The following is a 12,608-nucleotide window of genomic DNA, read 5'->3' as shown; positions in this document are numbered from 1 at the left end:
AAATGGGTATACTAATAGTTGTTCTATTAGTCTCTCAGAATTGTTACATAGATCAAATTAAAAGGCATATATAAAAATACTTTATAAATTTTAGAATCCTACTCTTAGTATAGACAAAAAAGTTGTTCAGGATAAGTCAAAGAAGGAGTGGCAATAGCAAAAGTCAGTATCTCTGAGTAGCTTATCCAACTCTCCTGCTCAATGTCCTGCTTGTAAACAATTACAATTTAAATACCACTGCAGGTATTTGGAAGTCAGTCCCCAGCACTCTATCTGAGTAGATCTTAGAATATTTGGAAGAAGGAGAGGAAGAAACCTGAAAGTTTTGTAGCTTAACTGCAAGGATTGGGTGTTCTTAGCATCTGTCTAGGAGAATGTATTTTTTCCTGTACTGAATGTTCCCTGGGAAGTGCTAGTGTCATACTCCAGGCCACACTGATGTGATTTGGGACACAAAGAATATTAAAAACATTTTGGCTATGATGTATCTGGGTCACAAAGTCACTGCAAACAATGATTTGACAGTACCTATTGAATCATTATCTCTCAAAGTGCATCCATGTCAGGGGGCATGAAACTTTGCACAAATATAAGATTTAATCATTATTATTATTTATGAAGATTTGTCATGTCATCTGGTGATATAGCTAACAGTTGTTTATTTATCACATTACTCTATTATTCTATGTGAATTCTTCTTTGCTGGGTCTTCTCCCAGGTCATTGAACCCTTCTCATATTAGGTAGATGTTCCTCAAGACTCGACTTTTCTTTTTCTATTTTATTTTACCTGCTGATGTAATTATTTCCCATGAATTCAGTGATCATTTTTGATGCTGTTAATTCCCAGATCTACTTTTTCAGCCTTAAGTTCTCTTCTAATCCCCAAACTGACTGTTAGTCATTTAAAACTGGGTGTCCCATAGACCTCCTAAACTCAAAACTTAAACTCCCAAACTGAATGCATTATTTTTTTCCCCAAATCCTTTCCCCTTCCAAATTTTCCTATTATAGTTGAGGTACCATCATCTTCCCACTCTCTCAGGCTCACAACTTAGGTGTCATCCTCAACTCCTCACTATTTCTCACTCCCCCATATCCAATCTGTTGCCAAGTCCTGTTGATTTTACCTTCATAATATCTCTCTCTTCTTACCGCTCTGATCTTATCTAATGCCTGGACTATATTCCAAAAGCTTCTTGAGGTGATGGAGGTCTCCCTCCCTCAAAATTCTCTCTTCTCTAGTTTATCGAACTCAGCTATCAAATTAATTTTTCTGACTTTTCCATCCATCCTCATTAATTCAGTAATTTCCAGGGATTCAACTTCATCATCAAATATAGAATCCTCAGGCATTCAAAGTTCTTCATAACTTGGCTTCCTACTGTTTTTCCAGGCTTATACTTTTACTGCTTCCTCATGTATACTGTAATTCAGTGACATTGGCCTCCTTGCTATTCTTCAAACAAGATACTCCATCCCTCTACTCTGTTTTTTTTTTTTTTCCTGATGTCTCCTATACCTACAATGGTCTTCCCTCTCAGTTCTATCTTCTGGCTTTCCTGTCTTTCTTTTAGTCTCAGCTAAAAATCCCATCATCTCTAGGAAGGTTTTCCCATTCCACCATAATGTTAGTACCAACCCTCTTTTGATTGTCTGCAGTTTCTTCTGTATATATCTTATCTTATTTACAGATAGTTGTTTGCCTTCTGTTACCTACTTCCCCACTCGCGCCTCCCCCCCATTCATTATCTTTTTGCCTTATTTTGTATTCCCATTGCTTAGCATAGGGCCTGGTATGTCACAGGTGCTTAATAAATGCTTATTTATTGTGCAATAGAAATGAAACAATTGAATATTATAGACTAATCTTAATCAAAGAGCATTTATTAAACACATCACCTTTAGGGAAGTAAGAGGCAATTTGGATAATTGTCCTTAGAACAACTGGATTCAGTCCCATCTCTGACACTTATTGGTTCTATGTTCTTGAGCAAGTACATTTAACCTCTTGATTCCCTCGAATAATTCTGAGAATTCTAAGTTGTACAACAATTGCTGATACACATTAGTAGAGGAAGTTTCTTTCCTGGGAATTATACAATTGAAATTGAGGTCCAGCATGAAAAAAAAATGCTAGGCACTGCCCCAGGTGCTGCTGATGTGAAGACAAAACAAACCAGTTCTTGCCTGAAAGTAGCTTGTAGTGCTTTGGAGGAAACAACACATTTGATCAGAGTACAAGAACAATGGGTAGAACTTGCAAAGAGACAAGTTTATGTTTGATTGGGGAAAAACCTTTCTCAGAAACAGTTGTCCAAAAGGGCTATGAACTGCATTTGGAGGTGGTGCATAACCCCCTCTTAAATCTCCAAAAAAAGGCTAGATGACAACTGGTAAAGTATGTTATAGTAGAACTTTTTTTTTTCCCCCCCAGTATGGATTGGACTAGAGAGCTGCTTAGATTCCTTCTATCTTTACATTTTGTGATCCTGTGATGTACACATATATATGCAAATGTATTTTCTTGAGCTTTTGGGCAACATTAATTTAGAAGGAAGGAATTACATTTCAAAAGATCCTGTTTTCTTCCTTTTGGAATTCAAATGCCATCCTCTGAATTAGATATTAGAAAAAAATTAAGGAAGGAAAGAAAGCAAAGTTCAAAATAATTAATATATCCAGGGAAAAAGAATTTAATTTTTCCACACTATCTGAGGGTTGAGTTGCTTTAAAGGAATTAACAGAGAGAAAACTTTTAAAAAAAATTAATCAAATTAATATCCCATCATTTTTTTTCTTGTTTAGGGCCATTAAATTATATGAAATATGTATTTAAAAAATCTTATTAGAGAAAGTTACTTGATTGCTATATTAAAATGGAAAGTTCACTAATATCCACAAATTCATAGAGCTAAGCCAAGAGTAATAAAATAAATGGGACATTTATCCAAATAACAAGAAAAAAAGGGTTTTAATAGATCATAGTAAAGGGGCAATCAACAAAGAATAAAAAGAATGGATGACAACATTATGGAGTTAGATAATAAGGGAGAATAGATGGAAATGTGTCAGAATACCAGGCAATAGTACTTTTTTTTTTTTTTTCTCAAGGCTGAGGTTAAATGACTTTTCCAGGGTCACACAGCTAGTAAGTGTTAAGTGTCTGAGGTCAGATTTGAACTCTGGTCCTCCTGAATTCAAGACTGGTGCTCTATCCACTGTGCCACCTAGCTGCCCCAAAATGCTACTTTTGATGAAAGACCACAAGATGTTTGTGAAAGAAAGATTGTCTCACATCTCTCTCCATTTTAATATTCCTCCTAAATCAGGTGCATATGCATTGCTGTGCATCAGACTCAAGCAACATATTATAATTTAAACATCTTTTCATTAAAATGGGATTTCTACTTGGTAATATAGCACTAGTGTAGTGGTTTCTCTCACATATTCTATAAATTAGATTTTTAAAATTAAATTATAACTCTCATTTAGACAATGGTTTTATGTAGGATATTACCGATAATATATTTTCTGCAAAAGACATTGATGTGACAATCAGTATACTTTTGTATTTGTATCATCATTGCTCTAGTGCAAGGGTTCTTAGCCTGTAGTCTATGAAAACTTTTTTCTTTCTTTTCTTTTTTTTTAGTTTTGATAATGTGTTTCATAAGTGGTTCCTTTGTCATCTCATGAATTTTCTTTATTTCAAAATAATCTGAAGAGGTGTTCATAGGCTTCTTCAGATGACCAAAGAGGTACATAACACATAAAAAAACTAAGAACCATAGTCTTGTTAGATATGTTTTAAAATCCATTTTAAGTTTTTTTTTTCCCTCCAGGAATAGTCATTTTAATGATTCCAATGAACTTTTTTAGATAATATGTCAGCAAAGTATGAAGTACTGAGATGTTTAGAGGATTTTTTGTGGTTGCAAATAAATATATTTATAAAAGAGACATTTGTGGAACAAATAATTTGTCTTGCTGCACATTGTATTATTCATTTGGATCATTCTGTTCCTAGCTACATGGCAGAAGATAATTTTGGTATGTTAAAAACTATCTGACTAAATTTCATTTTGTAGGAAAAGATGAAAAACAGATGGGGAAAGGATGGATAGGGTTTGGAATTTAGGTTTCTTTGAACGTTATAAGGCAATCATCTTCTGAAGGGAATGTATGGGATGTGTCCAAACATTCTTCTGCAGGCCAGACAAGAGAACTGCATATTTAGAATTGTCTGGGTCAGAGAAGAATTAAAAAGAGTAACAGCATTATTAGAAAAATAATCACCACAACTTCCTGCAGTTTAATACTGAACTATTATCCTTGTAATTCTGAATAAAATGAAGTGGTTTGTAAAATATGAAAGGGAGTCATTGTGGGTTAGCTCTCATTTTTTAAAAGCCTTTCAAAAAGTAGAAAAGGAACATAGACAAGCTGATAGTTACATGTTGAATTGATGATACCTGCAAAAAATAAAAATAAGCTATACACAATAGAGTGTTGGGGATTCATATATAATGTTCTTTTTTTTTTTTTTTCTTTTCTACTTTATATATGAAAGTGTCCATTTTATTTGGAGTCTTACCTTAAATTAAAAAATAACAAAATAAAAATAGCCTATTAGTGGAAAAGACACTACTATTTTCACTAAACAGTTCAACATTTCATTTTTGAGGTTAGTTCTAAGATTCTGAGGTACTTCTAAGCTTTAGGGTGAATCCTTTTGAATGCTTCTGCTTATTATGGTTAATTTTCATTTATTCAGTGTTCTAGATCTATGATGTCATGAATATAAGGGACTCCTGATGTGGAAAGTTTATCCACTGATGAAGGTAGATAACAAGATTGTAATTTATAATCTTAAAAACTTGTCTGGCATGCTGAGAAATTAAGCAATATAACTTTGAACAAGAGTTATAAATTAATATGTTAAGAAGTTAATAATAAAATTTGAATCCAAGTTTTTGAGCCTTCAAGGCCAGTCCTGCAACCACGCATTATATAATCTATTCAAATATATATACATATATAAACTTTCCCACTAAACTCACTTTGCTTTCTAACTTTCTTGTTATTGTCAAGAGCAATGTTAGCTAAATATAAAACTTTACTCTTCACCCACCTTCACTTCCCTCTCCTCAACTCTATAAATCCTATCAATTGTCAAGTGATGTAGATTCTGCTGCCTCAGAAATTGTCATAACTATTCTTTTTCTCTATTCACATAACAACAATTTATCCCATCATTTCTCAAAAAGCTATTAGTATAGCATTTTAATTGAATTCTTTAAATTTAGTCTAAAATCTCTCTAATATATGTTCCATACAACAAGGGGATTATCCTTAAGTATAGGTTTGACCATTATCATTCCTTTCACCAGGAAACTTTTAGTGGCTCCCCATTGCTTTCAAGATAAAATAAAAATCTCACTCTTTTGAATTTAAAATCCATTATAACCTGATTCTTTTCAGTCTAATTTACATATTGGTTACTCTCAGTCATTATAACTTGCTTGATGTTTTTCCCTACATGTCAATAAATCTTCTACCTTACTTTGAGCTTTTGCATAAAGTGTTATTCATGTCTGGATGTTCTTTTTACCTTCACCTCTTGGAACTTGTAGCTCCCTTAAAAGTTCAATTCAAGTGCCACTTTGAGATGCCTTTTATTTGACAAAGTAGTTAATTTTCTCCTCCTTCCCCTTTCATCACTATATATTTATTATATATCTCTCTGTTTACTTATCTTTGAGTATCCCTTTAGTAGGACCAGTTTTGTATTTTGTATTTGTCATCTCCTGTGCTTAATATAGTTCTTTTCATCTAGTAGATGTTTAATAAATGATTGTTGATAGGGGCTATAAAAACTCCCCTCATGTTTAAAAAAAGTATCAAATAGATGGTCATTCTTCTTTACTATATATATGTATTTCATTGAAAATACTAGTAGATGCAAATATAGAATACTAGTAGAGCACATATATCAAAATATTGACTCATGCAAGACTTTGAAGTGAGAAAGGTGAAATTCATACTTAGTGATTCAAAGTCTGGATATTTTCACATAAGATCTATTGGAGAAAGTGAGGCTGGTGATTTTGCATAGCCATCTCTCACTTGAATTCAATTTACTTACATGTCCTTGCTTAACCTCTGCGATGTCATCATGATTCTCTTCAAGAACAAAGGACAAAAAACAACACTTGTTCCTCTCTAACCTTTTAGGCTTAGAATTTCATCCTTTGTATATTTCAGAATTTGCTTTGTTGCAGTCATTTTATGTACTTTTTTCTTTTCTTTTTTTTTTTTAATGCTTATTTCACTTTGTTTAAGTTCATCTAAGTCTTTGCATGCTTCTTAGTAGTCTTCCCAGTTATTGTATTTTATGGGATAAATGATACTGTTAAGTTTATGATTTAGTCCTTTTCCAGGAATGGTCTTTAACCTTGTTCCCAATTTTTTTCTATTACAAAAAGTGATATCATAAATAATTGTTGTACATTGGATTCTCTCCCTTTCCCTCTCCCTCTCCCTCTATCTCTCCTTCCCTACCTCCTCTCTCTCTCTCTCTCTCTCTCTCTCTCTCTCTCTCTCTCTCTCTCTCTCACATGCAGCGCGCGCACACACACACACACACACACACACACACACACACACACTCATTCCCCCCTTCTTGGGGGATAGAATGAACTTGGAATATTTGAGTCAAAGGGAGCACAGGTAGTTTTTTAAATCATGTTACAGGAAAAGATAATTAAATTATTGGAAGGATATATTTATATTTATTTTCATAGAATAAACAACATTTTCAAATTACTTTTAGCCAGTAAAAGTATTTGCAAATTCGTCTACTGCATTCAACTGGCTCACTTCCCAGAAAAGATAACTCTAGTTACCTAGCCAAATATCACACAGAATATTGACACCACAGAGACCAATTTGCTATCTATGGTAGCATACTGTATTCTTGTGAGTGCTTTCTGAATTACGAAGGAATGGTTGGTATTAATGAATAAAATCATGATTATATGGGAGAGCACTAGCAGATCCACATAAAGAAAAAATTTATCACTAATCATTCTGACAATCTAATTCTTGCTTACATATATTTTGAAGTTGTTGGTGGCTAGTTGGACTATTAATAAAGTACTTAGAGTGTGATGTTATTTCCTTTTAGTTGAATCTGTACTTAGTTTATGAAGGGGTGATGGCTAGTTGTAACTTAACTATCTACATAGGGTAGATGTCTACATTCTCCCTTATTTCAAAAGAGAATATCATTCACATGCATATAACTTTTGAGTGATTGAACTCCCTTTTTTGTATGTGAATAAGTCTAGATAGCATTGACCTTTCCAGTCATGATGTCATAATGAATGGTGGCCCAGAATAACCTGTAGAATTTGGATAACAAATATCCTTCTCCTTATTACAGGTATATTATGTGTATCTTTTTATGTAGCTAGAAGTAATTCTATAATAAAATTGGGGCAAAGTGATTGTAAATCAAAATAGAGTTTATCTGAAGAGGTATTTTTCATATGCTATATATGGAAAACTGAGAAAGTTACTTAATTGCTAAGAATCTCCGTTTTCTTATCTGTCAAATGGGAGTAGTATTTGCACCATCTTCCACACAGCATTGTAAGGAATATCCTTTTAATATTTTATAGTGTTATATAAATATAAGCTATCTTCATTATCATTATATTAATTATTTTGAGAATAAGCCTATCAGGAGGCAATAGGAGAAAAGTACACTGTAGTCTGACTATTCTGAATCTGAAAAAGAAAAGATTCTCCTAAAGCCTTGGGTATTGGTGGCAGAAGTGACTAATTAAAACTAGAATTTATATAGCACTCTAAAGTTTGAAAAGCTCCTTAAGAGTTATAACAGATGGATTCTCATAACAACTCTGTGATGTAGGTGCTATTCCATCTCCATTTTCCATATGAGGAAACTGAGGAAGAGAAAGGATAAGTGACTTGCTGACAGTCATACAGATATTGTAGATATTGTGTTTGGGGTAGAACTCGAACTCAGCTGTACCCTGATTCTAAATCCAGCCCTTCATTCATCTTGTCTGTCACTTGACTGCATACATAGCAGTTAAATCAGGGGTTTATTAGAATGGCATTGATTTGCACTTAAGGAAGGAAAGTGTTGGCTTCCCACTAACTATAGTGCTCATCCAACTGAGCTCATGAAAGAACTGCATGGTGTGATGTTTAAAAAGTTTGAGAAGCATAATTTCTGGGTAGTTAATTATTTTATTAATAATGCTAGTACTTTATTAATAAAATTAGTGGACATTTAGTCATCTTTGTTTGGGTCAAAGATGACTCATGGTAGTAGATTCATAGTTTATGTGCCCTGGGAAGATTGGGTGTTCTAAGGGTGGCAATTGACTCTGATTGATTAATAATTAATGAGAGAATGAACATTACAGTGAGAGATAAATCCACTCCAAAGATGGGCTGGGGATGTAATTTTGATTTTGTCATTGATTTTAAATTGCCTAGTTGTGGAAAGAATTTATCTCCACCCTAGGTCTAGGTAAGGTAAATTTTTGGCAGAGGTCAGTAATATCCTTCATAGACTGATTTTGAACAAAGAAATAGGACAGGGAAAAAAACCTGGATCTCCCCTATAATTGCTTATTAATAATAATTTCTTTCAGTGGTAATGTACTAGGGAATAGGAAGAGATCAGACCTATGTTTTCATTGGCATAGGAAATTCTCAGGTGAAGAAACTCTCTACCAATGCAGGTCATCACCTCTTTGAGGGCTGAATAAAATACCCAGAAATTGAATCACTTCTTCAGCAGCATTTTGCCAATATGGGTCAGAGGCAAGGCTTGAACTCAGATTTTTCTATTCTAGGAATAACCATAATGGGAATAATTTGAATTTTTATGTGTCTGTGTGTATATATAATGTGTGTCTCCAAGGAGCTTAGTTTTTATAATGTTTGTCTCTGAGATGGACAGAAATATTATGGTACATCTGTGTGGATCCAGAAATAGAGCTCTTTCTGATTTTCAGTCCAGCAAAATGATATTCTTTTTCTCCAGACCTGTGATTTCATGAATTTTAAGCAACAAGGGGTACTAAGTCCCCTTCCACTGATGCTGGTCATCATGATGCTGGTAATTTTCAGTTTTAGAAAGTCACTTATCGAGTACTGAGGTATTATTACTCATCCAGGATCACACAGAGCTACTTTATGTCAGAGGCAGAACACAAACATAGTCAGCCGTCTAACCCCCACATGCTGGGGAATTTTTGTGCAAATTACCATTCTCAAATTAAAACTCAAAGGATGACTTAAATTCTGTATTACAGCTCTGTTATTAAGATTTTCATATTTAGAGAGTAAACATGTTCAGAGTTTCTAGGCACAAAGCTAAGATAACAACAGTAACAGCTTCAATAAGGTTGTGTACATTTAGATTTATATCCAACTATAAAAATTTTAACTGTAGGAATAAATTTCCATTGGTATATATACTTAGTGTATAGAAGTATTTTGCATAAAATTAATGGTATAATTATGTTTATTTCAGTATTTAAAATATTTTAAAACAATTAAAATAATGTATGTTTTCTTTGTAGAAATACTTCCAAGAGATTTGAATTTAAAAGAGAAGTTCATAAAGCATTTCACAGGTAAAAATTTTGTTTCTTAATAAAATTGCAATATGTCATAACTAAGAAAGCAAAATTATAGAGTAAGATATTCAATTGTTATATATCATACATCATATATCACCTATCAATTGGGAAAAATAATGGTAAAGCTCTTGTTTTTGTTTTTTGTTTTTTGTTTTTTTCTTTCATATCAGACCTCAGAGGATCAAAAATGTGGAGCAAAGAGAAATTTTAGCAGTTGTTGAATCTGGATCTCTTATTTTTAAATAAAAACCCTGAGACTCAGAGAAGAAAGTCACACAAATAGTAGTGACCAAGGTTGGATTTGAATGCAATTCTTCCTGATTGCAAGACTTAAATTCTATTTACTATATCAGGGATTCTTAAACTTTCACAAGTAGGAACTTGTGACCCCTTTTCACCCCTCCAAAAAAAGAATATGCCCCCTGGGTACAAATCAAACATTTTTTAGTAATAAATTATAAAGAAATTTATTTTATACAAGGCAAATGGGGTTGTGACTTGCCTAAGGTCACATAAGTATTACGTCTAGGCTGGAGTTGAACTCAGGTCCTCCTGACTTTAGGGCTGGCTAGTCAGACACCTCTGAGCCAAGTAGCTGCCCCCAAAAATTTATTTTAAAACGATTCTTTGGTATACATATAATTTTATTATTTATTAAAAATGAAAACAAATTCACATACTAATGAAGATGTATTTATCTCTTTTTGCATAATGAATTAAATCAGAAAAAAATATATTTTATTTTAGCTTTTTATTGACAAAACATATTCATGGATAATTTTTCAACATTGATCCTTGAAAAAATTTCTGTTCCAACTTTTCCCCTCCTTCCCTCCACCCCCTCCCCTAGATGACAGGCAGTCTCATACATGTTAAACATGTTAAAGTATATGTTAAATACAATATATGTATCCATATTTATACAGTTATCTTGTTGCTCAAGAAAAATCGGATTTAGAAAGAAGATAAAAATAACTTGGAAAGAAAAACAAAAATGCGAACAAACAACAACAAAAAAGTGCAAATGCTATGTTGTGGTCCACACTCATTTCGCAGTGTTCTTTCCTTGGGCGTATGTAGTTCTGTTCATTACTGCTCTATTGGAACTGATTTGATTCATCTCATTGTTGAAGATATCCACTTCCATCAGAATATATCTTCATACAGTATTGTTGTTAGAGTGTATATTGATCTCCTGGTCCTGCTCATTTCATTCAGCATCAGTTCATTTAGGTCTCTCTAGGCCTTTCTGAAATCATCCTGCTGGCCATTTCTTATAGAACAATAATATTCTATAACATTCATATACCACAGTTTACCCAGCCATTCTCAAACTGATGGGCATCCATTCAATTTCCAGTTTCTAGCCATTACAAAAAGGGCTTGGCAAAATATTTGATACCTTTTTACTGCTGCCAAATTTTTTGTGAAACGTCACATTTAGTTATATGACCTCACATCTTAAGAAGCTTAGCACTATACCAAACTCTGGTTTTTAAACTTAAATGAGAGCATAATCAGCATCACAGTTATATTTAGAGAACAAGTGGTTTGGGTTAGCATCAAGAATGATAAACATTAGATCTCTGACAATATTAAACATTTATGCTTTGTCAATGCACTAAGTTCAGTTGCAGATTTAAATGTGTTATCTCTTTTTGAGTTCTTTTTAAAGAAAAAAAATAAATTGTCATTTGATAATAGGTTTAAATGTAGTCCTTTTGAAAGTAGGTGTTTGAAAATCACTTGGTAGTGATCCTCAAACCTTTTGGTCTCAGGATTCATTATTACTCTCTTTTTTTTCCCCCCTGAGGCTGGGGTTAAGTGACTTGCCCCGGATCACACAGCTAGGAAATGTTAAGTGTCTGAGACCAGATTTGAACTCAGGTCCTCCTGAATTCAGGGCTGGTGCTCTATCCACTGCGTCACCTAGCTGCCCCGATTCATTATCACTCTTAAAAATTGTTGAGGACTTTTCAAAGAACTTTTGTTTAGGGATCTATGCCTATCAATATTTGTTATATTAGAAAATCAAACAACTTATTATTATAATGAAAATAGTTTTGGCTTCATAGACTACCTGAAAAATTTTCATCCTTTCTGATCACTTAGAAACACTATAAGGTTTCTTGCTGCCTAATTATTTTTTAATATGAAAGCCTAACAGAATATGAATTCTAGTTTTAGACAATATAATTCTCTTCTATAAACGGAAATTCCCAAGGAAACAAACATAAGGAAAATAAAGACCCAACATGTGCAGTTATATTTAGATCTCACTATTGTCAGATTTTTTTCTGACTAGTCTAATGCTTGCACCCTCCCCCCTCCCCAGTATGCTAAAGAATCTCTCCTGAAAAACATAGTGGTTCCATTATATGAACTATGCATAATAGAAAGCAAAGTTGGATTAAAAAAATAGTTTATGATAAGACTGACTTACTTCTTCCTATCTTGGAGGAATAAGGACATGGGAAAATTGTCAAGCTATTTTAAGGGAATACAAGTTTTGGAACTAAGCAGCTACATTATACTAGTCAATAAAGTGATAGCAAAGTATTTTGGATAATAATCTGTTTATAATAAACATTCTTTTATTGTTAAATAGGACCAGTCACTTTTTCCGCTGAATGTAGCAAACACTTCCATCGACTGTATCATAATACTAGGGATTGCACTATTCCAGCTTGTAAGTAAGACTGCAAATGCTTTTTCTTTAAATGTAATTTTTCTCCATTAATAAATGCACATGATATTTAACCACATGCTTTTGACACTTGGAAGTCAATAGACAATAGTCACTGTGTGATATCATTTATACAATTAATAAGATTTGAGTGTTGTATTCTGTTGTGTGGTAGCAATTCCTAAATGGGAACAAACCCAAACTTTAAAATGCCAGATTCTTTTAAGGCCCCAG

At 33.3% G+C, this 12,608-nt stretch overlaps 1 protein-coding gene across 3 annotated transcripts in view; it reads left to right on the top strand.

Moving 5' to 3' along the window:
* ALKAL1 (ALK and LTK ligand 1) overlaps window positions 1-12,608 on the top strand; it is a 46,410-nt gene that overhangs the window by 23,962 nt on the left and 9,840 nt on the right. For all 3 annotated transcript variants that reach the window (XM_074278288.1, XM_074278283.1, XM_074278289.1), the window contains exons 3-4: window positions 9,629-9,682; window positions 12,297-12,377. In XM_074278288.1, coding sequence (XP_074134389.1) covers window positions 9,629-9,682; window positions 12,297-12,377 — 135 coding nt within the window. The remainder of the gene's footprint in view (window positions 1-9,628; window positions 9,683-12,296; window positions 12,378-12,608) is intronic.

Source organism: Sminthopsis crassicaudata, chromosome 1 (genome assembly GCF_048593235.1).
Source record: "Sminthopsis crassicaudata isolate SCR6 chromosome 1, ASM4859323v1, whole genome shotgun sequence".
Taxonomy (NCBI): Eukaryota; Metazoa; Chordata; class Mammalia; order Dasyuromorphia; family Dasyuridae; genus Sminthopsis; species Sminthopsis crassicaudata.
This window is presented reverse-complemented; position numbering and strand designations above follow the sequence as displayed.